Genomic DNA, 27,948 nt, shown 5'->3' on the forward strand with positions numbered 1-27,948 from the left:
TTGCAATTCCTCTGTTAAAACAAGCTGGAATGCAATAAAACGCATCCAATACAACTCTGTAGTATAAGAAAATAACTGCAGATGCTGGTACAAATCGATTTATTCACAAAATGCTGGAGTAACTCAGTACTGGATACAACTCTTTTCTCTTACCAGCCTTTTACTGCAGCACTCCAGACTCACCTCCCCATGGTATCATACTCAGCCAAACAGGAGGGCAACTCAACAATATTGTTCGTTGGGCATGTGAACCAGGCTACAGACTTATTGGGAACAGCACTGCTACATGCAGGAAATCACCATACGGATTTTACTCTTGGAATGTGGCTGTTCCTGCCTGTCAAGGTAAACATATTCAATTCATCATTTCTGGTTGTTACATGTACTAAAACAGGGCAAGAACATCTAGCTGGTGTTGTAGCTTCCTCCAACTTACAATCTCTAGTTCTCATCCTTGTCTTTAATATATCATGGCAGCTGTAAAATTAACTCTCCTCATCCCAACGTTATCCTCAACGTAGACAGTAGACAATAGACAATAGACAATAGGGGCAGGAGGAGGCCATACGGCCCTTCGAGCCAGCACCGCCATTCAATGTGATCATGGCTGATCATTCTCAATCAGTACCCCGTTCCTGCCTTCTCCCCATACCCCCTGACTCTGCTATCCTTAAGAGCTCTATCCAGCTCTCTCTTGAATGCATTCAGAGAATTGGCCTCCACTGCCTTCTGAGGCAGAGAATTCCACAGATTCACAACTCTGACTGAAAAAGTTTTTCCTCATCTCCGTTCTAAATGTCTTACCCCTTATTCTTAAACTGTGGCCCCTGGTTCTGGACTCCACCAACATTGGGAACATGTTTCCTGCCTCCAACGTGTCCAACCCCTTAATAATCTTATATGTTTCGATAAGATCCCCTCTCATCGTTCTAAATTCCAGTGTATACAAGCCTAGTCGCTCCAGTCTTTCAACATATAACAGTCCCGCCATTCCGGGAGTTAACCTAGTAAACCTACGCTGCACGCCCTCAATAGCACAGTCACAAATCTCATTAAGATTTCAGTAGTGGTTGTAATATAAATTGTTAAACTGGATATGGCACCTGATAAGGCAAGGCACATGTTTCCTGCCTCTAACGTGTCCAACCCCTTAATAATCTTATACGTAAGCTGCTAATTGTCCAGTTAACTCTTCTGCATATCACTGACCACAGAGTAGACCAATAATCTAGTGAGGGGTCATCTGTAAAAGCAACATTTCATCAATTTCTGTAAAATAACCATGTCAATTATTCTCGAATGAAAGACATTCACGGTGGCCTGTTTTAAATTATAATTAGTTAGCCATTCATACCACAGTTTTTTTTTGCCTGGTGCTTTCAATATGATTCTGATCTCACTGTAAAACATCCAGTAGATTTTAATTTAAATGAGTAACTGTATAATCTTCAGGGTTTTTATAGGGGATCTGTCTTTTGAGACTTGTATTATTGTATAAATGTCGTGATTGTATCTGATGCCACCAATCAGCGAGTTTCAGGTATCAACCATTCACTGCAGAAAAAAAAACTTTCATGGAAAACAAACCCTACCTGTCCTGTCTTTCTCCTTAACAAAAGTCCTCCAATCCAGGCAACATCTAGGTGCATCTTCTCTGCACACTGTCCAGCTCAACCACCCCTGTCCTCTGGAGTGGTGACCAAAAGTGTCCATGGTACTCTAAGCGTGGGCTAACCAATGTTTTATAAAGTTGCAATTTTTAATGTTCTTTGCCCCAACTTAGGAAGGCAAGCATGCTGCATGTCGACTTCATTGCCATATTTACCTGCATTGCTAACATTTCTACAGACCTTATCATTTGCTGAGTATGTCCTGCCCCTATAGGACTTGCAAAAATGAATCACCTCACACTTAACAGAACTAAATTCCAATCATCCTCCCAAATTTCCACCTGAACACTATCCTGCTATCATCTTGGACTACCTTCCTGCTATCCACAATACAAGCTAACTAATAATGCTATCCATTAACCTACTGGTTATTCCTTCTACATTCTCTTCCAGGTGGTTAAGGTATATCCCAGCATCAATCTTTGCGGTACACCACTAGTCAAAGTTTTCCAATTAGAAAACTATCCCTCCACCAGTGCCTTCTGCCTCCTTTCACCAAGCCATTCTCTGATCCAAATGACCAACTCGCTTTGGATTGCATGGCCCTTAACATTTTGGATCAGCCTGCCATACAAAACCTTGCCATATGCCTTGCGAAAGTCCATATGAACAACTTATTTCTCCTGCCTTTGTCAAGGGAGGGATATGGATCATGTGCAGTTCAATGCGATTAACTTATCTTGGCATCATGTTCGACATTGTGGGCCAAGGGACCTTCTCCTGTGCTACACTCTTCTATGTTCTCTATCGGTCTTCTCGCTTACCCGCTAAATAATCAAATTAAAGAGGCACAAAATCCATGCCTACCATCTCTAATCAGCCTGTCTTTCCAAATGTATATGAATCTCCAAAGACGTACAGGTTTGTAGGTTAATTGACTGGGTAAAATGTAAAAATTGTCCTTAGTGTGTGTAGGATAGTGTTAATGTGCGGGGATCGCTGGGCGGCGCGGACTCGGTGGGCCGAAGGGCCTGTTTCCGCGCTGTATCTCTAAATCTAAATCTAAATCCAGTCCCTGAGGATTTTCTCCAATAATTTCCCCACCATGAAACAAGGCTCTCTGGCCCTGTAGATACCTGGCTTATTTTGGCTGCTCTACTGAATTAAAGGAACATCATTAACTCTCCTCCAGTCTTCTGGTACCTCGCTTGTGGCCAACGAAGATGCAGAAATCTTCTTCAGGGACCCAACTCCCTTGCTTACCATGGCACGCTGTGATAAATCTCATCCATCAACACTTCCCTGAGCTCAGTATCTTTTATGTACAGCAGGCAGTGAAGAAAGCTAATGGCATGTTGGACTTCATAACGAGAGGATTTGAGTACAGGAGCAAAGAAGTCCTTCTGCAGTTGTAAAGGGCCCTGGTGAGACCACATCTGGAGTATTGTGTGCAGTTTTGGTCTCCTAATTTGAGGAAGGACGTCCTTGCTATTGAGGCAGTGCAGCGCAGGTTCACGAGGATAATTCCTGGGACAAAGAGACTGTCATATGAGGAAAGATGGGGAAGACTGGGCTTGTATTCACTGGAGTTTAGAGAAGGATGTGAGGGGATCTTCTAGAGATGTATAAAATTATAAAAGGACTACACAAGATAGATGCAGGAAAAATGTTCCCAATGTTGGAGGAGTCCAGAACCAGGGGCCACAGTCTAAGAATAAAGGGGAGGCCATTTAAAACTGGGATGAGAATAAACTTTTTCATGCAGAGAGTTGTGAATTTGTGGAATTCTCTGCCACAGAAGGCAGTGGAGGCCAATTCACTGGATGAATTTGAAAGAGAGTTAGATAGAGCTCTAGGGCCTAGTGGAATCAAGGGATATGGGGAGTAGGCAGGCACGGGTTACTGATTGTAGTTGATCAGCCATGATCACAATGAATGGTGGTGCTGGCTCGAAGGGCTAAATGGCCTCCTCCTGCACATATTTTCTATGTTACTATGTTTCTATTCCCCTTAGTGAATGGAAATGAGAAATGTTCATTTTTGACCTTGCCTCACTCCACTCCTTTGATTCCTAAGGAAATCCACTCTTTCCCTGGCTATCTCGTGCTCCAGGCATACTCGTCGAATCCCTTGGAATTGTCCTTAATCATACTTACCAAGGATATTTCTTGCTTAAGTTCTCTCTCAACAGTCTATATTCTTGAAGAGACTCCCTTGATTTTACTTACATCTGCCACACGTTGCCTTTATTTTTTATTAAATCTGTTAAGTTCTACTAACGCAGCTTTGCATAAATAAATACTGTTGGTCTGTGTGTCATTCACGAGCTGGGTGATTTGTTGCAGCAATATCTTGTGGCGTGCCCAAAGCATCAGTGACCGGAGGGGTATTTGCCACGGACTACTCAGTCAGCACACGGGTCAACTACTTTTGCAATGATGGCTATCGGCTTTCATCAAAAGAGCGCTCCACTGCCGTCTGCCAACATGATGGCATGTGGAGCAATCAGAACCATCCGCCCAGGTGCATTGGTAAGGAATTTAAACACCCTGCTCTTCATATGTGATGTACTACGCTTTTAAAACACACACTAGATGCACAGAGTCTTTTGCCCAGAGTAGGGGAATCGAGGACCAGAGGACATAGGTTCAAGGTGAAGGGGAAAAGATTTAATAGGAATCCGAGGGGTGACTTTTTCACACAGAGGGTGGTGGGTGTATGGAACAAGCTGCCAGAGGAGGTAGTTGAGGCTGGGACTATCCCATCGTTTAAGAAACAGCTGAACAGGTACAGGAACAGCAGCAGCGTCTTCGCCCGCCCCGAATCGCAGGGCTTGGGTCGGCCCGCCGCGGATCTTTCACCGTCCGGCGCGGCCTGGAACGTGGCAACTTCAACAGTCTGACCGCGGGAAAAGACGGCAGGGGAAGAGAAAAGACATTCTGGCCTTCCATCACAGTGAGGAGGTGACTGGAGGAGACTCACTGTGATGGATGTTTCTTTTTTTAAATTTTGTGCTGGTTTGTGATTGTGTGTATTATTGCTTATTTTTATTGCTCTTATTGTTAGACTGTGGGTAATGGAATTTTGTCCAAAAGACTTGGTTTTTTTGGATGACAATAAAGGCTGGATCCTGATTCTGGATAGGACAGGTTTGGAAGGTTATGGACCAAGCGCAGGCAAGTGGGACTAGTGTAGCTGGGACATTGTTGGCCGGTGTGGGCGAGTTTGGCCGAAGGGCCTGTTTCCACACTGTATCACTCTATGACTCTATGACACTACCTATTGATAGAAATGAAGGATAATAAATGCTTTGTGGAGACATTTCAAAATAATTTATATCCTTCTCTGAGATATTTAAATGTTCTACTTTCAAAGGATTTTAGCCAGGTTTTTGTTGACTTATTTTGTGCTCTTAAGAAAACCTCAAGAACGCTACATTAGTTGTTAAAATGGCCATTCAATTACAAGATGGTCAACTGTAGCAGAGGTGGTAAAATTGTAAGCTTGAGGGATTTTTATTATGTTTAAACACTCTCTGGAAGACTAGAAATCTACCATATGCAGCCTTTGCTAATTATCCTTTATGGGTGGTCTCAGTGATAGAGTGGTCTCTGATCTCATCAGCAGCATGAATACACCGATCAGCCAAAACATTAAGACGACTGACAGGCAAAGTGATTAACATTGATTATCTTGTTACAATGGCACATGTCAAGGGGTGGGATATATTGCGCAGCAAGTGCACAGTCAGTTCTTCAAGTTGACGTGTTGGATGCAGGAGAAATGGGCAGGAGTAAAGGCTTGAGCGACTTTGACAAGGGTCAAATTGCTATGGCCAGACGACTGGGTCAGAGCATCTGTGAAACGGCAAGGCTTGTGGGGTGCTCCCGGTCAGCAGTGGTGAGTACCTACCGACAGTGGTCCGAGGAGGGACAAACCACAAACCGGGAACAGGGTGTTGGGCGCCCAAGGCTCATTGATGCGCGAGGGCAACGAAGGCTATCCCGTCTGGTCCGAACCGACAGAAGGTCGACTGTGGCACAAGTCACAGAAAATGTTAATGGTGGTCACGGGAGGAATGTGTCACAATACACTGTGCATCGCACCCTGCTGCGTATGGGGCTGCACACAGAGGACCAACAGCATATTGGGCAGGCGGTCATAATATTTTGCCTCATCAGGTCATAATGTTTTGGCTGATCGGTGTATATTCATGTAAACAGTTGATGAATTGGCGCATGTGGGAATTGCTGGCAAATCGGAAATCCAAGCATTTAAAGAGGCAGAGGCTTTATAACTGTAATTGTAACAGTGATATAGAGAACAGAGTGAATTATATATTTATGACTGAAGGGAACAGTTCAACAATGTCCCCAAGCTTAATGTTGGCCGGTTCTCCATTCTGATTTTGATTAAGAACATTTACTTTTAAATGCCTCTGTGTCGATCATATGATTACATTTCTTCCCCTTAGTCTCGGGAGAGTTAGGATCCTGACAGCCTTGGCTTCTGACAGGCTGCCTCAATCCAACTTTGGAACATTTTTGGGGGATGGTCTTAATATCAGTAGAAATCATTGATAGTTTATGCACAACTTGCAGATAACTCAACATTTGAGATGATATTAATAAAAGAAAAAAGATAGATTTAATTGGCCTTGGAATTGAAATTTCCAGTACCCTTCTTTATGGAGCTGAATTTGGATGGCATTTGTTAATCAGTTCATAAGCTGTAGGAACAGAATTAGGCCATTTGGCAAATCAAGTCTACTCCGCCATTCAATCATAGAAACATAGAAACTAGGCCCTTCGAGCCTGCACCGCCATTCAATATGATCATGGCTGATCATCCAACTCAGTATCCCGTATCTGCCTTCTCTCCATACCCCCTGATCTCTTTAGCCACAAGGGCCGCATCTAACGCCCTCTTAAATATAGCCAATGAACTGGCCTCAATTACCTCCTGTGGCAATGATTTCCACAGATTCACCACTCTCTGTGTGAAAAAAAACTTTCTCATCTCGGTCCTAAAAGACTTCCCCCCTTATCCTTAAACTGTGACCCCTTGTTCTGGACTTCCCCAACATCGGGAACAATCTTCCTGCATCTAGCCTGTCCAACCCCTTAGGAATTTAGTACGTTTCTATAAGATCCCCCCTCAATCTTCTAAATTCCAGCAAGTACAAGCCGAGTCTATCCAGTCTTTCTTCATATGAAAGTCCTGCCATCCCAGGAATCAATCTGGTGAACCTTCTTGGCTGATCTACCTTTCCCTCTCAACACCGTTCTCCTGCCTTCTCCCCATAACCCCTGACATGCATGCTAATCAAGAATCTATCAATCTCCACCTTAAGAATATCAATTGATGGTCCCCACAGCCTTCTGTGGCAAAGAATTCCACAGATTTGCAATCCTTTGACTAAAGAAATTCACCTCGTCTCCTTTCTAAAGGTGCAAAATTTCCCCTCGGATCCCCTCTAAGCCTCCAAATTCTCACGTTAACCCTAGGTCCTCTTATTTTCCTCATAATAGGAAAAAGATGTTTACTTTCTACGTATCTTTTTCCCATAATTTTATATTGCTCTACCCGTCAGCCTCTGCTGCTGCAGTGAAAGCAAACCTGGCGAAAACAGTCTCTCCTTATCTCTGGATTGGTATGTGTGTCAGCAGGGATGAGGAGAAGGCAGGAAAATGTGGTTTGGAGGGAGAGATAGATCAGCCAGGATCGAATGACGGAGTAGACTTGATGGGCCGAATTGTCTAATTCTGCTCCGATCATTATGACCTTATGGCCTTATCTGAAATGCACTGATTCAGAAAACATTCTGGTGAATCCCCTCTCCAGTCTTTGATGCACAATCTTACCCTTCCTCCAATGTGGTGACCTGAACTGTCCACAGTATCCTACATGGGGCCCAAAGTTGCAATATGACGTCTAACTCTGATATTTCATGTCAAAGCCAACAAAGGCAAATGTGTCTTCACTTCCTTCATCGTCTCATCCACCTCTGCTGTTACTTTCAGGAATGTTTAGACATGTGCGCCTAGAACAACCTTTTTATGGACACTTCCAGGACTCCAGCTATTTATTGTATATGTGCTATCCTTGTATGGCCTCCAAAAATGCTTCACTTTGTACCAGTCAGAATCAAATCACATTTACCATTGCTTCATCCAACTTTCCAGCTGCTCTAACCCATGGTGTAGCCTGAAGCAGCCTTTAAAAAAAAAAAAGTATCTACGATCCCACAAATTGCTCAGGAAATTAAGTCACATTGTTCTGAAGAGCACCTATCATCAGTATTCCGAGAAGAAGAACTATGATTTTGTAACATTGTTCTCTCTACGGCAGCGTTTGTAACAGGATTCTTCCTCCAGCAGGTCCCTGGTCAGTACAGGAAGCATGCTTCAGTAAGGTCCTCATTTGGTTTTGAAACTCGTCCGCTCTCCTCAGGCCCTCACTCCACCTGCCCCAACCCTAGCCTATCCCTCCCCACCCCACATCCAAAATGCCCTCCCAACCATCCACCCCAAGCCAATCTCCAGGAATTCCATTGTAGGCTTCAATTTCTTAAAGCCCACGAGCAAACTCAGATCTCTGGGTTTCTTCTCGAATTGTGATGAAATATAAGATTTTTCTGGTTATTATTGGTTATTTATGTTTCTGAATTATACCTCTTAGCAGAAACTGAGTGTAACACATTCATCTTCATAAAATAAGCTGGATTATCTTGAAGAACTATTGGCGAGGCTGAGAGCATCCATTGAAAGTGTAAATCAGACTACAGAGATTGTTGTTTAAGTTACCATGTTCCTCCAACAAGCAATGCAAGAACGCTCTCTTGCTGAGACAAGTGAGGGAAGGAACAGCAGATGCTGGTTTAAGGCGAAGAAAGACACAAAAATGCTGGAGTAACTCAGCGGGTCAGGCAGCATCTCCGGAGAGAAGGAATGGGCGATGTTTCGAGTCGAGACCCTTCTTCAGACTGAATTGGATTTGAAATATATGGAGTTACAGCATTTAATCAGATTATCCACTCTCAAGTCTGAAAAATGTTGAGGTCTATCCATGAAGTAAAATGTTGAGGTCTCACCATGAAGTAAAATGGTAAATCTTAATCTCCACCAACAAAAAAAATAATTCTGACATGACAAATTAAATTTGTCTTGTGCAATCCCATTTCTTCATATTCTAATTAATGTTAATTAGAAAAAAACTTTACATTTACATTCTGTTTGTTTCATTTCTCAATCTCATCTTTCATTTCCTTCCTTTCATGTGCTTTCCGAATCTGCTTTGACTTTGAATTAACTATCGAGCTGTCACTTCCTTTTTGCCTCATTCCTAATTATTCAAGGTGATTGGCCTGATCTTGCAACGGGCAGATTTCCTATTGAGAACGGGCTTTACGTTGGTTCAGTAATTGCAGCTCATGTCAGTACAAAATTGCTCGCTGAGGGCAAAATCCAACCCATTATTTTTTTTGAGTTATTGTTTCCCCAAATTCGGATAATCATTCGAGAGAGGGGAGCATTTGAATATATTCATTAGATTTGCCAACTTTATAATTAATCATTGAATTGTTCATCTTGTTATCAGTGGTGACGTGCCGAAGCATCAGTTCGTTCACTTTGGAACATGGTAGTTGGCGAGTGGTGAATGGATCAAATTATGAATTCAGAACAAAGGTTGTCTTCACCTGCAACCCTGGCTACTATCGACTTGGGCCGACTGCCATCACATGCTTGGCTAATGGAACTTGGAGCTGGGGAAGAGGAAGACCACGCTGTCTGAGTAACTATCATTTAACAATTGTTTTGACTCACTTTCGACAGTTCCTAACGCCGATATCAATGATGTGTTACGCTCTGGCAGAAAACATCAGATCACATGTATCCCAGTATAACAAAATCTCAAAGGGATAGAGATGCAGAAGGTTCTCAGCATAAAAATACTTCAATCATTAGAGTACGATTAACACAACCAAGCGCAATAATTTATATATAAAGGGATAAAATTGATGTGTTGAAGTTAAGATAAACATATTAAATCTTGTTGAGAACACTCATGAGGTACTGTATCTAGTTCACGAAGAATGAAAAACAAAATGAAGTAGAACAACGACAATAGACAATAGACAATAGGTGCAGGAGTAGGCCATTCAGCCCTTCGAGCCAGCACCGCCATTCAATGCGATCATGGCTGATCACTCTCAATCAGTACCCCGTTCCTGCCTTCTCCCCATACCCCCTCACTCCGCTATCCTTAAGAGCTCTATCCAGCTCTCTCTTGAAAGCATCCAATGAACTGGCCTCCACTGCCTTCTGAGGCAGAGAATTCCACACCTTCACCACTCTCTGACTGAAAAAGTTCTTCCTCATCTCCGTTCTAAATGGCCTACCCCTTATTCTTAAACTATGGCCCCTTGTTCTGGATACCAGTAATGCCGATGCAGGGCCAAATATGCTACTCTGTGTGATTTCTGTTGTACATTTTAATATAAAATCCCTGACATAGGTTTAGTCATAACCTTCAGTTCCTTTCTCCCTGAAGAAATGACTGATTCAGAAATCCTATGTGGAAAATCACATGCACAGTTTTGGCCCTTCTGTTTGCTGCCGTACCACAATGGATATGTCCTGTGTCCTGTTTAATACATGTCCATGCCTTTCTCTGGTGATATATGCAACCCAATCAATATATTGAGTCTCAGCAATGCAAACTATTATGTGATTCTATCGGAACAATTTTTTTTTCTCCTTTCATTTTGCAGTTATCTCTTGTGGAGAATTGGGACACCCTCCGAACGGCAAAAAGATAGGAACTCAAACCACTTTTGGAGCTACCGCCATCATAACCTGCGACGTCGGCTACATATTAGTTGGGCCGACTGTCAGGGAATGCCTGGCATCGGGTCTTTGGAGTGGATCTGAAACAAGGTGTTTAGGTACGACTTGTTAGGTGCATCTGTTGTTCTTGCCTTTCACAATTAAACAGGGTGAAAACCACAGCTGTAAATGTCCAATGGTGTTCTAAGTAATGAGGAGACAATACAACACAATACAATACAATATATCTTTATTGTCATTGTACAGGGAGGGGTACAACGAGATTGGGAATGCGCCTCCCATACGATGCAATAATTTAATTAGCTAGTCAGTATTAATTTAAACAACCCAATGAAACAAATTGTAACAGTTTTAAAACAGACTAAAGTGCAAGTAGATCTGTGCCGGTTCACTGTGTGATGTGACCATCCGGCTCAGCAGGACCGGTTCATAGCAGCTATGACCCTGGGGATGAAGCTGTTCCTGAGTCTGGAGGTGCGGGTGTAGAAGGCCTTGTATCGTCTGCCCGATGGTAGAAATTCGAACAGACTGTTGCAGGGGTGTGAAGAGTCTTTGTGGATGCTGGTGGCTTTTCTGAGGCATCGTGTGTTGTAGATGCCCTCCAAGGCTGGTAGCTGTGTTCCGATGGTCCTCTGAGCTCTATGGACTACCTGCTGAAGAGCTTTCCTCTCTGCCTCCGTGCAGCTGAGATACCACACAGGGATGCCATGTGTTAGGATGCTCTCTCTGGTGCAGCGGTAGAATGTCGTCAGCAGCTGTTGGGGTAGACCAGACTTTTTTAGTGTTCTTAGGTAGAACAGTCGTTGCTGTGCCTTCTTGACCAGCGCAGCAGTGTTAGTGGACCATGTTAGGTCCTCCAAAATGTGTGTGCCCAGAAACTTGCTTAATCAGAAATGTTAGTCGCATTTTTGATAAATTTAAAGGAGGCGTGCTTTTTCCTTGAGGTTGAAAGTGTCATGTTACCTTTGACTTTGACTTTTTAGCTGCCCACTGTGGAGTTCCGGATCCAATAGTCAACGGCCAAGTGGTTGGAGAGAATTATGGCTACAGAGATACAGTGGTTTACCAATGTAATCCAGGGTTTCGTCTAATTGGCTCATCGGTACGAATATGCCAGCAGGATCACAACTGGTCTGGACAGCTCCCAATTTGTGTGCGTAAGTAAGAATGTTTAGCTTTCTCTTCATGCATGAAACAATACACATTCATAAATAAAGGGACTTGGACCAAACGTGGGCAGGTGGGACCAGTGTAGCTAGGACATGTTGGCTGGTGTAGGCAGGTTGGGCCGAAGGGCCTGTTTCCACATTGTGTCACTCCATGATTCTAAAGGCTGCCAGTGTTGTGAATGATGCACTGAAGTGGCTGCCAATGGTCTCTTTTCAGAAAAGCAGGTCTGGATGCCAGAGATCTACAGCATGTTTGGGGTAGCCTAAGCCACCAAAATATTGGAATCAATGCTGTGGATCATGGAATCTGTGCACAACTTGTGTATTGTATCCAATTGGCATTTGAATCTTTTTGCAACTAGGCAACTGTCCGCAATGCATTGGTGAGAGAAGGCATCTTATAAGCAACATTTGATGGAAATAAAAAGGTTATCATTACTATTTTAAAACAAAATTATACCCATCTGAGACAATGCCCTCCTATACCCTTCTCTCATTTCCCTGTGGTGTTCACTCTGTCTCATACTGGAAAACAGAATATTGTATAATGAGCAGGTAGAATTTTTTTGTGCTGCAGCCCAATAATAATAAAGCCCTAAGGTATTTGCCGAAAGACATTGGCGATCAGTGAATTATAACAAAAATGAACTAAGCATGCGTTTCTCGGTTCTGCATGTCCAACACAATTCCGGGTGGTGTAATACCTAGGCTGCATCACTCTGCTCTCCCGTGACCAAGTTGTGGCAACAAATATACGTAAATTTTAATCATTAAATGGTAAAGTGCTCTTTATGAAAGGTAGAACACACACAATGAATTGAGAATTTTGAAGGACAGAGTACAGTTTAGTTTAGAGATACAGCGCAGAAACAGGCCCTTCGGCCCACCGGGTCCGCACTGACCAGCGATCCCTGCACATTAACACTATCCTACACTCACCAGGGACAATTCACACCTACACCAAGCCAATTAACCGACAAACCTGCACATCTTTGGAGTGTTGGAGGAAACCGATCTCTGAGAAAATCTACGTGGTTGCGGGGAGAACGTACAAACTCCGTACTGACAGCATCCATAGACAGGATCGAACCCAGGTCACTGGCACTGTAAGGCTGCAACTCTACCGCTGTGCCACCTTTGTACACCCTTAGTGTACTAGTCCAATAACCCCTTAATGGGGTCAGCATAAGCTGACAACATGGTGAAGAAGGCATAAAACAACAGCAGCATAAGCTGCCGGGACCGCAGCTATTTATAACATACATTAATCTTAGGGGGCGTGGCTGTGTTCTGCAGCTGCGGCTCACCGGCAGTCTCTCTGTTTTTTTTTGTTTTTTTTGTCATTGTCGTTGTTAAATGTACGTTTTGTTTTATTTTTAATTCTGTGTATGTAGGGGGGTGGTGGGGGGGTTGGGGGAAACCTTTTTTCTAATCTCTTCCTCAACGGAGATGCGACCTTTACCGTGTCGTATCTCCGTTCGCGCTACGGCCTAACATCGTGGAGTCGGCGGCCTCCAGCTGGGATCGACCTTGAAGACTCCGGTCGCAGGGCCTGGACTTATCATCTCGGAGACTTCGGCCGTGGGCCCTGCAGACCGCAACATCGGGAGTTCGCAGGTCCCTGGCTGGTGACCGGCTTTTGGGAGCTCCAGCCGTAGCAGCTTCGACCGCCCCGAAGCGTGAGGTATGATCAACCCGCCCGCAGGCCCTTCATCGCCCTGCGTGGCTCGGCCGCAGCACTTTCCATCGCCCGGTGGGGGCTCAGGACTTTCATCGACCTGCTCGGCTCGGCCCTGGGACTTTCCATCGCCCAGTGGGGGCTCAGGACCTTCATCGGCCTGCTCGGCTGGGCCCTGGGACTTTCCATCGCCCGGTGGGGGCTTCAAAAAGTTGGGAGCCTCGATCACCTCGTGGCACCACGGGAGAAGAACGAGGAGGAGATAAGACTTTGCCTTCCATCACAGTGAGGGTATGCCTAGAGCAATCACTGTGATGGCTGTTTTATGTAAAAAAAAAAAATTATCTGTGTGTCTTGTGCTCTTTAATGTCTACTACCGGACCCTGACGTGAGAGGACGCTGGCGTTGTGTATTCGCCGCTTTTCCGTCAGGATAGTTTGTCTGTTTGTTTCTATGTTAATTGTTTTTGTAAAGCGCTTTGAGCATGTGATAAGGCGCTATATAAAATAAATGGATTATTATTATTATTATTATTAATGATTTAGATGAAGGGATTAAAAGTACCATTAGCAAATCTGCAGATGACACAAAGCTGGGTGGCAGTGTGAACTGTGAGGAGGATGCTATGAGGATGCAGGGTGACTTGGACAGGTTGTGTGAGTGGGCAGATGCATGGCAGATGCAGTTTATTGTGGATACATGTGAGGTTATCCACTTTGGTGGCAAGAACGGGAAGACAGATTATTATCTGAATGGTGGGTCAAGTTAGGAAAAGGGGACGTACAACGAGATCTGGGTGTCCTTGTTCATCAGTCACTGAAAGGAAGCATGCAGGTACAGCAGGCAGTGAAGAAAGCCGATGGCATGTTGGCCTTCATAACAAGAGGAGTTGAGTATAGGAGCAAAGAGGTCCTTCTGCAGTTGTACAGGGCCCGAGTGAGACCGCACCTGGAGTACTGTGTGCAGTTTTTGTCTCCAAAAAAGTTTGAAAAGGACAGACAGACTGTAGGCAAGGCAGCCATTGTACAGTGCTCGCTGGTGAAACATGTTCAAACAATTAGTCTCTTGAAGATTTGCACAGCATTGTATTAACGTTGTTTGCAGACATAAGCATGTATCTGTATCAGAAAATTATGTGAAAAATTATTATTTTTGCGCCCAGTCAGAAGCGCAAATCAACTGACATAGATGGCCGAAGATTGTATGTTAAAAGCAGTAGCTACATTTATATTTAAATAGTTAATTATATTTAAAAATAAGTAGTCATTAACTCCTTCATTGAGGATAATCAAGTTGCAGAATTAGTTATTGAGTACTCTAGCATGGAAATTTGCCCTTCAGACAACTCGTCTATGCCGACTAACATGTCCCCTCTAAGCTAGTTCCATTTGCCCCTGTCTGACCCATCTATATACTAAAACTCTCGTTTGTTTGTTTGTGACTGAACTTCAGCCAAAACTGTACACGATAGTGCAACACTTTTAGGCCCACCTTATTCACTGCCATCACCTTAATGGTAAATGTGGTAGTTTTATTGAAATTGGTGTTATATTTTTTAAGTTATTCACATTTTAAAGTTTTTAAAAACCAGTGCATGCGCAGTTGGGGCCGGTCCTCACGTAAGATGGCCGCCAGACCAGTGCTTACACTTACATAGATGGCCGGCAGGTGACTGCGCATGTGCAGTTTGGGGGAGGGTCATCATTTCATTCAGCTCCCACTTCCCGCCAAATGCCCGTTTGGTTCCGCAGCCCAAGTGGGGGGGAGCGTCACCGCCGCCGCTCTAAACCCCGGGCGTCTCCATCATGGCCGCCATTCCGCTTTCCAGTTCCCGCTGAGCCATCACACAGCCGCCGCTGCTCCCGCTGCCGCTGTAATCCCGGGGGGTGGTCTCCATCGCTGCCATCGACAGTGAGCCCCGGAGCCCCTGCCCAGCCATCACCGCGGCCGCCGCTGCCGCTCTAAACCCTGGGCATCTCCATCGCTGCCGTCACCGATAAGTCTCCAGCTCCTGCTCATCATCACTGCTGCCGCACTCAGCCACGGGCGTCTCCTTCACTGCTCAGCCCCGGAGCCGCCGCCGAGCAGTTAAAGGTCAGGCTAATTAGACCAGGCTGGGCCCAAACACCTCCCACATTCGCGCAGCGCCCTCCCCCCTCCGGCCTCCTCCCCCCTCCTCTCCCCCTCCCTCCTCTCCCCCCCTCCCTCCTCTCTGCCCCCTCCCTCCTCTCTGCCCCCTCCCTCCTCTCTCCCCCCTCCCTCCTCTCCCCCCATCTCTCTCCCCCCTCCTCTCTCCACCCCCCTCCCTCCCTCCTCTCCCCCCTCCCTCCTTTCTCCCCCCCTCCCTCCTCTCCCCCCTCCCGCCTTTCTCCCCCCCCTCGCTCCTCTCTCCCCCCCTCCCTCCTCTCCCCTCCCCCTCCTCCCTGCACCCCTCTCCCCTCCCTAGGAGATAGAGTTAAACTTTAAAATGTGAGTAACTTTTAAAAATATAACACCTATTTCGATGAAACTTCTTCCAATAACACCACGGGATGACAGTAAGGTGGACCTAGAATTGTTGCGCTACCGTGCTCCATTTTGGCTGTAATTCCGGAACAAACAAACGAACAAACAAGAGTTTTTGTATAATTATTTTATTTGCTGCTGATAACCCCCCTTAAAACTCCCCCAAACCTCCTCTGCATTAACTGAAATTGAGTTAAGGTTGTTTTAAAGAACCCCACTTACCCACTCAGGTCGGGCGAGGGGGGACAGGGAAGGGTATAAGGAGCTACTCACTTCGGCCCCGTGCGGCCGGTGCTGCGGCCAGAGTGAGCCGAAACCTCTCCTGCAGCGGACGGGGGCATCGGCCATCTTGTTTGTCCCTCTGCTGCCACGCTGCAGCAGGAAGGTCAGGCGTGGGGCACGCCAGGACGGGCGCGGTCCTCCCGGCGGGGGGGTGCGCATTTATTAAAGTTTATTGTTAATTGTTTTTAAAAAGTAACAAAACTTGATTTATTGAGACCACGGGGAAATGGTGAGTAGGGTGGGCCTAAAATTGTTGTGCTATCGTGTACCGTTTTGGCTGTATTTCTGGAACAAGAGACAAATATATATACAAACATAAAAGATGAGAGTTTTTGTAACATATAGATGGTACCATGTCCTTTCTGTCCACAGTTGCAACAGTACTCTGCAGTACAAGGATAGGTAATTGTTTGGACAATGGACAATGGACAATAGGTGCAGGAGTAGGCCATTCAGCCCTTCGAGCCAGCACCGCCATTCAATGCGATCATGGCTGATCACTCTCAATCAGTACCCCGTTCCTGCCTTCTCCCCATACCCCCTCACTCCGCTATCCTTAAGAGCTCTATCCAGCTCTCTCTTGAAAGCATCCAACGAACTGGCCTCCACTGCCTTCTGAGGCAGAGAATTCCACACCTTCACCACCCTCTGACTGAAAAAGTTCTTCCTCATCTCCGTTCTAAATGGCCTACCCCTTATTCTCAAACTGTGGCCCCTTGTTCTGGACTCCCCCAACATTGGGCACATGTTATCTGCCTCTAATGTGTCCAATCCCCTAATTATCTTATATGTTTCAATAAGATCCCCCCTCATCCTTCTAAATTCCAGTGTATACAAGCCCAATCGCTCCAGCCTTTCAACATACGACAGTCCCGCCATTCCGGGAATTAACCTAGTGAACCTACGCTGCACGCCCTCCATAGCAAGAATATCCTTCCTCAAATTTGGAGACCAAAACTGCACACAGTACTCCAGGTGCGGTCTCACCAGGGCCCGGTACAACTGTAGAAGGACCTCTTTGCTCCTATACTCAACTCCTCTTGTTACGAAGGCCAACATTCCATTGGCTTTCTTCACTGCCTGCTGAACCTGCATGCTTCCTTTCATTGACTGATGCACTAGGACACCCAGATCTCGTTGAACTCCCCCTCCTCCTAACTTGACACCATTCAGATAATAATCTGCCTTTCTATTCTTACTTCCAAAGTGAATAACCTCACACTTATCTACATTAAACTGCATCTGCCATGTATCCGCCCACTCACACAACCTGTCCAAGTCACCCTGCAGCCTTATTGCATCTTCCTCACAATTCACACTACCCCCCAACTTAGTATCATCTGCAAATTTGCTAATGTTGATTACACTCTCTGGCAGGCATGATGAGATTTAAAATCAGTCCAGTAATCCAGGCTTTTGGAATCAAAAATAATAACCTAACCACTTTTCTGTCATATCCACGAAGCCAAGTAGCTAAAACTATTGGGATGTTTTCAGTCCGAGGAGATTGGTTTTCTGTGGAGTTGGATCTTGAAATCACAGTCCATCTTCAATCTAGTTACTCTTGGCTTCGTGGATATGACAGAAAAGTGGTTAGGTTATTATTTTTGATTCCAAAAGCCTGGATTACTGGACTGATTTTAAATCTCATCATGCCTGCCAGAGAGTGTAATCAATAAAGTAAACCTGGAATTAAAAATTGCTGCTTCATTGCAAACAAAAATCCATTTGGGACCATTCATGCATTTCAGAGAAAAAAATTCTCTGTATTTACTCAGATTCATGCGATACAAAACCCTCAGTAATCTGGTTGACTCCGAACTGCACATTGTAGTGGACTACACTGAACACTGAAGTGGAAAATAAACTATAGTTTTCAATGAATAGAGGACAGAAGTTGTTAGAAGGCATAGGTGGATGGGAAATAGCAATCCAACAGCTTGGAGTTTGGTACACATCTCTTGGAATACTTCCATTTCAAATTTAATTGTCTGAGCTTTTTGGGATTCAGAAAACCTAACAGGCGATCTGCTGCCTACAGATTGTTTGTGTTCTTCACTGAACCCAGTGGAACTAATCTACATATTTACAAAACTTTTGTGTTATTATATCCTTCACCAAATCTTTCAATTTATCTACCGATTATCACAACGTTTCAAATTACCCTCTTCTGCCTTGCCCATTATTTTCTTTGAATGTTCTTGACCGAGCCTCAGGGCAGCATGATGGTGTAGCCATAGAGTTGCTGCCTTACAGCGCCGGCAGCGCCAGAGACCCCGGTTCGATCCCGGCTACGGGTAATTGACTGCATGGAGTTTGTACGTCCTCCCCGTGACCTGCGTGGGTTTTCTCCGAGAACTTCGGATTCCTCTCACACTCCAAAGACGTACACGTTTGTAGGTTAGTTGGCTTGGTATAAATGTTAAAATGGTCCCTAGTGTAGGATAGTGTTAATGTGTGTGGGGATTGCTGGTTGGTGCGGACTCGGTGGGCCAATGGGCCTGTTTCCACCCTGTATCTTTAAAAAGAACTCCCCCAGTCCTGATCCAATCCCCTCATAATATTGTGTAGCATTGGACAACAATCCAATGCCTCCCCCCCCCCCCTCCAGATTTAACCCCTCCAGCCTCCCATACCTTTCTCAGTTGCCAACTATATTCTTTCTCCCCAACTCACCATCCCAATCTTCCCACTTAATCCCTTATTATTATCTACTGCAGAAAGCTACCTGCCAATCGCAGTCAGTTGATTAAGCTTGCCATGGCCGGGATATGGAAACAAAAGATGGTAACTATCTGTGCTGTTAACCTCAGCAAGATCTGAACAAACTCGTTAGTTCAGTTTAGTTCAGAGATACAGTGCGGAAACAGGCCCTTCGGCTCACCGAGTCCACACCGACCAGCGATCCCTGCACACTAACACAACCCTAAACACACGAGGGAAAATTTACACTTATACCAAGCCAATTAACCGGTACATCTTTGGAGTGTGGGAGGAAACCGACGATCTCAGAGAAAACCCACGCAGGTCACAGGGAGAATGTACAAACTCAATATAGATAGCACGAGTAGTCGGGATCGAACCCGGGCCTCCAGTGCTGCAAACCCTGTAGGGCAGCAAATCTACCGCTGCGCCACTGTGCCGCCGTGATGGGTCATGTACTTGCAACATGCTGCCTTCTCCAACCATGTCTTTGAGTTAATATCCATTTCCTGAACATCTTACCAATTAGTAGATCACAGAAGAAAACCTGAAATTCAGTAGGTTGCATGAACTAAATGTCATGTTCTCCATGTTCATGGTCTGAACCTGTTAAGGATCTGAAGCTTGAATTTTTGTACCTTCGCTTTGCAAAGAAGGAAATTGATAAGACATTTCCAGTCATGGTCAAAGAATTTCATAGACCTTAGTTGGTTAGTATATCACATGACTAATACCACTATGCCTTGGAGTAAAAATCATACAAGTATTAATCATCTAACTGCAGACTTCTAGACTAAAATAATTTAATGGTCCCAGTGTAAGTATATGAAGGGATAAGATAATAAAAATAACAACAACATACATTTGAACCAAACAATTTTACAGAGGGACCTGAGAACAGCTTAAAGCGAAGAGCATGTCTACTGATGTTCCAAACAAAATCAGTTCACTTGAAATAAACAGCAGAAGTGTAATCAAAAATGAAAATGGAATTAAGGGCTATAACTGAACTCCAAACTTGACTGAAATTCATTGAGATATCTTTTACCATCAATATCTGGTGTAAGAAATCTGCAATGTAAAATTGGCAGAGTATTACTTTGATTTATAACCTTCATCAAAACATGTTTTTAATCCTAGATTCACAGTGTTTGTAGTTCGTAAGATCATAAGAGATAGTAGAAATAGGCCATTCGGCCCATCAAGTCAACTCCACCATTCAATCATGGCTGATCTATACCATCCTCCTAAACCCTATTTCCCTTTTATCTGTGGTTGCTTTTTAAAAAGTTTTTAATGTGCTTTAGTGCTGAGGTTATTTTTCTTCGATATTAAGGTTTACTTGTGTTTTTTGAAGTTGAATGTAATGTTAGATGTTGGGAAAAGAATATTGTTAATGTTCCAAAATTGTCTTGCGGTGTATTTTTTCCCCTTTAAGAATGGATTGTGCAGCTCTTACACATTACAAAGTAGTGATTTACAGGGATTACATAAACTTATGCTTAGTTTAGTTTAGAGATACAGCGCGGAAAAATTGTCCCTAGTGTAGGTGAGTGTTAATGTGTGTGGGGATCGCTGGTTCGCTTTAGTTTAGTTTTGTTTAGAGATACAGCGTGGAAACAGGCCCTTTGGCCCACTGAGTCTGCACCAACCAGCGATCCCTGCACACTAACACTATCCTACACCCACTAGGGACTATTTTCCATTTACACCAAGCCAATTAACCTACAAATCTGTACATCTTTGGAGTATGGGAGGAAACCGAAGATCTCGGAGAAAACCCATGCAGGTTACGGGGAGAACGTACAAACTCCGTACAGACAGCACGCGTAATCGAGATCGAACCCGGGTCTCCGGCGCTGTAAGGCAGTAGCTCTACCGCCGCGCCACCGTGCCGCCCTTAAATGCTGTTAAATAATTTGTGGACTTTGCAGATAACCTATGAACTGAGTAAGCAGCAATTTATTTTGTTTATTTAATGACACCATCTGTGTGCATTTTGCTTAGTCAAAACACAATGATGCTAATTATTTTTTTAATAGTTTAAAATAAAGTTTATGTGTCATTTTTAACAGTGATGGCAACAGAAACATGTTGTCAGTGCATCCACTCTCTGTTACACATCCCACCCAGCATTACTTTCCATCATTCCCTGTGCACCTAATGTTCGCTCTGATGCATTAAAAAAAAGTTTGTTATTCTTTCACTTCTTCAAGAGCAAACAAGATAAAAGGAATTTTGATTATTGCTCTGGAAGGCCTCTGTCACACTTACCTGACAAAAGGATTATATATTATTGAGGAGGAGGAGGAGGAGTAGAAGGAGGAACAAAACCAATGTCCAGAGGGGTCAAGACCTTACAGATAAATAGATATTATGAATAATTTCTTATGTTTATATCTTCAAGAATAAGAAATGTATTTTTAAAAAAGCCCTAAAAATATGACCTGCTTATTCCTGCACAGCTGATTACTATACCCTCCTTTCTCATCCCGGTCTAGTTGCATTCCTTCCCAAATGCTAAATTTCCTCTGGTCACTTTTATATGAAAAGTCTTTTCTGTGCTTTAAAAAAAAAAATGTTTTGTGGGTTTTGTGATTTTAATACCTGAAAAAAAACAGGATGCAAGAATGGATATATGTACGTCATATAGTATAAGAAAATAACTGCAGATGCTGGTACAAATCGAAGGTATTTATTTCACAAAATGCTGGAGTAACTCAGCAGGTCAGGCAGCATCTCAGGAGAGAAGGAATGGGTGATGTTTCGGGTCGAGACCCTTCTTCAGACTGATGTACGTCTTATAACTAATTTAGTGATATATAGCCAATTTAGTGATATATAGCCAATTTAGTGATATATAGCCAATTTAGTGATATATAGCCAATTCAGTGATATATAGCCAATTTAGTGATATATAGCCAATTTAGTGATATATAGCCAATTTAGTGTTCTGGTCAGTCAAATATCTCTTCCTTAACTGGTTAGAAGGGAGATTTTCTCCTTTGCCACCATGGTGGATGATCAATATTTTGGATGGCGAGGTCATTTAGGTAGTTTCAAAGTTAAGTTAGAATTGTAAGAATTTCATATTGTTGGTCATGTATTTCTTCTAGCAATCAGCTGTGGTCATCCTGGAAATTCGATTTATGGGAAAACCTCCGGAAATGTTTTCAACCTCAATGACGTTGTGACGTTTTCTTGCAACACTGGATACGTGATGGATGGGTCCGCCAGATCCCAGTGTCAGACGAACAGGCAATGGAGCTGGCCGATACCCACATGTAGAGGTATGTGTAGAAATTTATCAAGATTATATCTGAAACTGAAATAAATTGTATGCATGAAGAAAGCACAAATTGATAATAACTGGTATTGTTATGGGTTAAATATACTTTTATATGAATTTGACTGCGGCATTAAGGTGCACCTTATAATATTAGTGAATTCTAGTTTGCCATAATATGTACAACTTTAACTAGTCTTGAGTAAGAAATGCTAATACTCAGGCAGAAGCTCTGGAGAATTGGTATGAACAGCAGATAGACACAAAAAGCTGGGGTAACTCAGCTGGACAGGCATCATCTTTGGAGAGAAGGAATGGGTGACATTTTGGGTGGAGACCCTTCTTCAGACTGGTTACGGTTAAGGGAAACAAGAGATACAGTCGATAATGTGGAGAGATAAAGAACAATGAATGAAAGATATGCAAAATCGTAACAATGATAAAGGAAACAGGCCATTGTTAGTTGTTTGTGAGGTGAAAATGAGAAGCTGGTGCGACTTGGGATAAAGAGAGAGTGTAAACAGTGAAAGAGCCAGTGCTTCAGCAACTGGTGTAGGAAGCACTTACTGTTCAATTCCACACCATTATGACATCTGAATTTATTACATTATGTGCACATGTTGTTTTTTTCTAATGTGGAAGAATCCATGTTAAAGACATTAACACAAACATAAAACTATATCTATTATTTGGTCAATTTTGATTGAGATGTATTTAGTTGCAACTAGACCAAGTGGACCCGTTGGGCCCAAACCTCTCCTGCATTGGTGCAGCACCCTCTCCTTCCCCCCTCCTCCTCCCCCTCTACCCCCTTCCCCTCCCCTTCCCTCCCCCCCTCCTCTCCCCTCCCCCTCCCCTTCCCCCCCTCCCCTTCCCCCTCACCTTCCTCTTCCCCCTCCCCTTCCCCCCTCACCTCCCTCCTCCCTCCCTCCTCCCTCCCTCCTCCCTCCCTCCTCCCCCTCGCTCCCCCCCCTCCCTCCTCCCCCTCCCTCCCCCTCCCTCCTCCCCTACCCCCCTCCCTCCCTCCCTCCTCCCCTCCCCTCCATTCCTTCAACCCCCCTCCCCTCCCCTACCTCCCCCTCCCCTCCCCCTTTCCCTCTATCCTTCCCCTCCCCCCACTCCATCCCCCTCAACCCCCCTTATCCTCCCCCCCTCCTTCCACCCCCTTCCCCCCCACGGTGAGTAAGGAGGACCAAAATTGTTGCGCTATCATGTACCGTTTTGGCTTTAGTTCAGGAACAAACAAACAAACAAACAAGAGTTTTAGTATATAGATTTGTCTTGTGACAGACGAGTAGAATTAAATGAAGAATGTTCTTTCCGTGTCACGGTATTAGTTGATACAACAACAAATATGGACTATCTGATTAAAAGTATAAGAGGTTATGGTATTTCACACAAGTATGAACATCTATTTTATTCTTTAGTCAGAGGGTGGTGAATCTGTGGAATGTTGCCACAGAAGGCTGTGGAGGCCAAGTCAATGGATATTTTTAAGGGAGAGATAGATAGATTCTTGATTAGTGCGGGTGTCAAGGGTTATGGGGTGAAGGCAGGAGAATGGGATAGGGAGAGGGAGATAGATCAGCCATGATTGAATGGCGGAGCAGACTTGATGGGCCGAATGGCCTAATTCTGCTCCTATCACTTATGACATGATCTTATTATGTATTCATGCAAACATACAATTTAGATGAAGATGATGGCCATTTGACCCCTTGGCTATTTAAATAGATTGTGGGTTATCTGATTGTAAACTCAGACCAACATTCCTTCCTTTCTAAGCTGTGATTTGAACTTTCAGAGCATATGCCATGTCCTGACAGTTTGGAGGGCAGAATTATTGTAAATTCAAGGATGAGTGCACCATTATTCTTTTCACCACCAACTCTCACTCCCTCCCGACACCAATAAGTTATCATGGACAATAAATTACAGGAAGCTCTTGTTCAAATTGTCAATTATATGACTCTGGTGAATAGATTTGTTCAAAAATGGTGGTCCGAGAAATGAAATTTCAGCTCCACAGACTGGACAAATAAGTTTTACCTCACGACCTCTAATTTATAGATGAGATACTTCTATAATTCTGTAAATTGAGACTACCCACTGATATCACATAAAGAAGCTTAACATCGGCATACAAAGAATTTGACTTGGAATAAATATCTGCAATGAAATTGCTCACAAATAATCAACAACTCCTGTTACTCATAATTTGTATGTGTATATTTGCCACAGTGGAAAAATTAGATCTAAAGATATCCTTCACTCTGATGTTTTTCAAATAAGCACATATTAAATTGCGATCGTTCACCCTTATGTAATCAATAGATTTCCACACTGTATACTTAAACTACATGAAATGATTGTGTTACTAGTATTTAAATGAAGGTATCACAAAACGCTGGAGTAACTCAGCGGGTCAGGCAGCATCTCAGGAGAGAAGGAATGGGTGACGTTTCAGGTCCTTCTTCAAACTGATGTCAGGGGAGGGGGCGGGACAAAGATAGGATGTAGTTGGAGACAGGAAGAAAGTGGGAGAACTGGGAAGGGGAGGGAAAACAGGAACTATCTGAAGTTAGAGAAGTCAATGTTCATACCGCTGGGGTGTAAACTGCCCAAGCGAAATATGAGGTGCTGTTCCTCCAATTTGCGCTGGGCCTCACTCTGACAATGGAGGAGGCCCACGACAGAAAGGTCAGATTGGGAATGGGATGGGGAGTTGAAGTGCTGAGCCACCGGGAGATCAGGTTGGTTAAGGCGGACTGAGCGAAGGTGTTGAGCGGAACAATCGCCGAGCCTGCGTTTGGTCTCGCCGATGTAGAGAAGTTGACATCTGGAACAGCGGATGAAGATAATTATTCATGGATGGATCTTTCCTTCCAACGGAATAAAGATTCCCCTGAACATACAAGGCACTACAACAATTCACATCATACTGTACGTTACATTATGTGGGTCACATCAAATTGAACCATTTATTATGGTTTTAATTCACAAATGAACAATTGGTTAAAATCTAATAATGTTCTGAATGTAAAATCATGGATGTACTCAGAAATTTGAAACCATTTTTGACTTGCTACACTTTTTAAAATTTGTCAGTGGTGAACTGCTCTGACCCTGGGATTCCTGCAAATTCCATTCGGGAAAGTAAGATAGAATATGGAAATTTCACCTTTGGCTCCTTGGTGTTTTACGACTGTAACCCTGGATATTTCTTGTTTGGATCGTCCGTGCTGACGTGTCAGTCCAATGGGTACTGGGATAAGCCCTTACCTGAATGTTCTGGTAAGCATTCTTTATTGACTGCATTTATCTTATTGAATGTTTGGACTTTCTGTATTCACTTGCCAATCCATCAGTACTGGGATAATCATTTAACTGAAAATATGAATGAAATTAATTTTATATAACATGTTTATTTCTGATCATATATTTATGTTGTTTATGTTTCGATCGTTAAAATTTAGAAATACCCATTGGCAGCATTAGCTGACGAACATTTAATACATACATACATGATTTATTTAATCGACTATTTGAGGACATGTTAAATTGGTCAATTTTTAATGTTGACAGATGTGAGAACCATTCGTAAGCCTGATTCATAGACGATTTATAGGCTGAAATCTTTCATATTTCAGCAAAACAGTCTTCTTGTGATTTGAGATGAAATGTTAATTATGCAATAAAATAACCAATGATAACTTATGAGTCATCATCTGATATCTTTCACACAGTGGTTGATTGTGGACATCCTGGCATTCCACCAAATGCAATTTTGACTGGAGATAAATACATATTCGGAGCAACCATTCACTACTCTTGTGTTGGGAAAAGGCTGCTTATTGGCTCTGCAACACGTACCTGCCAGAAGAATGGAGATTGGAGTGGCTCCATGCCTCACTGTTCCGGTATGACTTATATATATCCCATCTACCCATGTTAAAAGGAACACTGAACTTGAATCAATTCATGACTTAGACACAAAGAACTGCAGATACTGATTGACCACAAAAAGACACAAAGTGCTGGAGTAACCAGTGGGTCAGGCAGCATCTCTGGAGACGGTGGATAGGTGACGTTTTGGGTCAGGGGCCTTTTTCAGTCCCGACCCGAAATGTTGCCTATCCATGTTGTCCAGAGATGCTGCCTGACCCGTGAAGTTCCTCTAGCACTTTGTGCCCTTTCTTGAATTAATTCTACCTCAATTTAGTCAATACATTCGACCTGTCATATTTTTAACTGTCATTATGTTTTCTGAGAGAGCAGGAGGGTTGTTTTGGGGTTAGGTAATTGAGCAATTATAATGGCCATGAATGACCAATGTGAAATAAAGTTCAAAGCTAATTTAATATAATTGGGAAAAGGGGAATTGCCTAACTTTGTTCCATTGCAGGATTCAAGTATACATAATTCAGCTACCCCAAATAACAACTTAGACTTCCAGGGAAACATTTCAATAAAATATTAGTTTTCAAATAAATACTACTGCTTGATAAATTAAATATTGAAGATTGTATTTAATTTGGGCATTTTTCATACCACTGCTAGCACAGATCGTTTTTGAGGAGGTCTTGGCATTAGCAATCCATTTACCACTTTTAATGGTTATTGCAAGTGGCAATTTTGGAATTCTTTGCAAATGCAATTATGTTCAGTCAAAAAACGGTAATTTCTTCTTATGATTTATCAGGGAAACAGTATTGCTGTTCATCGGGTAAATGAACAAATTTCATTAGATCAAAGTTTATTACATATCTTTTGCCTTGTGTTAGTTTCAGAATTGTTTTTGTTTGAAATCTGCAGAAATTTAACAGAACTTTATTGTCATAAATCATAAGGAAGATGTTTGTTGAAAAGTGAAAGAACAAGCAAGTACTATTGTATGAATCTGAGAAAATAAAATCACTTCATTTCTCTTATATAGGCGAACATTTAAAAAAAAAAAATCTAGATCCTCCCACATAACAAAACATCCTGCCTACGTCCAGCCTATTAGGGGCTGATTGGCCTACTCTAACTCCCGTTCCTGATGTTCTTAGGTTCTTAGACTTCTTTGTTGCTTGCACTACTGGGTTTCCTGAATGGTAACATTCAACCCATTCCTGCCCATAGGAGCCCAACACTCCTTCATTTATATCAGGAGAGAAGGAATGGGTGACGTTGGGTCGAGACCCTTCTTCAGACTGAATTAGAGTCTCGACCCCTCAGTCTGAAGAAGGGTGTCGACCCGAAATGTCACCCATTCCTTCTCTCCTGAGATGCTGCCTGTCCCGCTGAGTTACTCCAGCATTTTGTGGCTACCTTCGATTTAAACCAGCATCTGCAGTTATTTTCCTACACCTTCATTTATCTCACTTCCTTTCAAAAGGAATGACTGAAATTTCCTTCCACCATCCCTTCTGTGTATTCATCCCGTGTGTGTGTGTGTGTGTGTGTGTGTTTTTTGTGTGGCTAAATCACACAAATTGAACATAATTGCAGATAGTCATTTTTCTTTAGTTGCCAGCACCATAGTACAAAAGGTAGCCCATACTCTACTCCCCATATTCAATTCCACTGCCCTATAATGACGTTGAACAATAGTAGCTGGTTCCATAACCCCAGGTGGGGCATGACTGCTAAGATCAAAGACCTTTGTGTTGGGTGGTGATTTTACCCTGCCATTACCACCGATCACCCACCCCATTCTTCGGTAACACAATTCCGTTTTCAATAAATCACAGGTTTGTTGTAGAACTGCTGAAAGAATAACAACCTGCTTTCACACCACAGTGTTGTCATTGTCTTTATTTCATCGTTCCGTGACAAAATCAAACTGACAAGCAAAATTAGAATTACAGTGTATTTATTTTTT

The 27,948-nt window shown here is 43.3% G+C and overlaps 1 protein-coding gene across 2 annotated transcripts in view; it reads left to right on the forward strand.

Annotated features, from left to right (window-relative positions):
- Positions 1–27,948, forward strand: part of csmd3b (CUB and Sushi multiple domains 3b) — a 1,698,079-nt gene that overhangs the window by 1,586,451 nt on the left and 83,680 nt on the right. For both annotated transcript variants that reach the window (XM_078397138.1, XM_078397139.1), the window contains exons 49-56: positions 157–345; positions 3,956–4,141; positions 9,210–9,404; positions 10,384–10,557; positions 11,443–11,616; positions 21,913–22,086; positions 25,191–25,376; positions 25,829–26,002. In XM_078397138.1, coding sequence (XP_078253264.1) covers positions 157–345; positions 3,956–4,141; positions 9,210–9,404; positions 10,384–10,557; positions 11,443–11,616; positions 21,913–22,086; positions 25,191–25,376; positions 25,829–26,002 — 1,452 coding nt within the window. The remainder of the gene's footprint in view (positions 1–156; positions 346–3,955; positions 4,142–9,209; positions 9,405–10,383; positions 10,558–11,442; positions 11,617–21,912; positions 22,087–25,190; positions 25,377–25,828; positions 26,003–27,948) is intronic.

Source organism: Rhinoraja longicauda, chromosome 4 (assembly GCF_053455715.1).
Source record: "Rhinoraja longicauda isolate Sanriku21f chromosome 4, sRhiLon1.1, whole genome shotgun sequence".
NCBI classification, from domain to species: domain Eukaryota; kingdom Metazoa; phylum Chordata; class Chondrichthyes; order Rajiformes; family Arhynchobatidae; genus Rhinoraja; species Rhinoraja longicauda.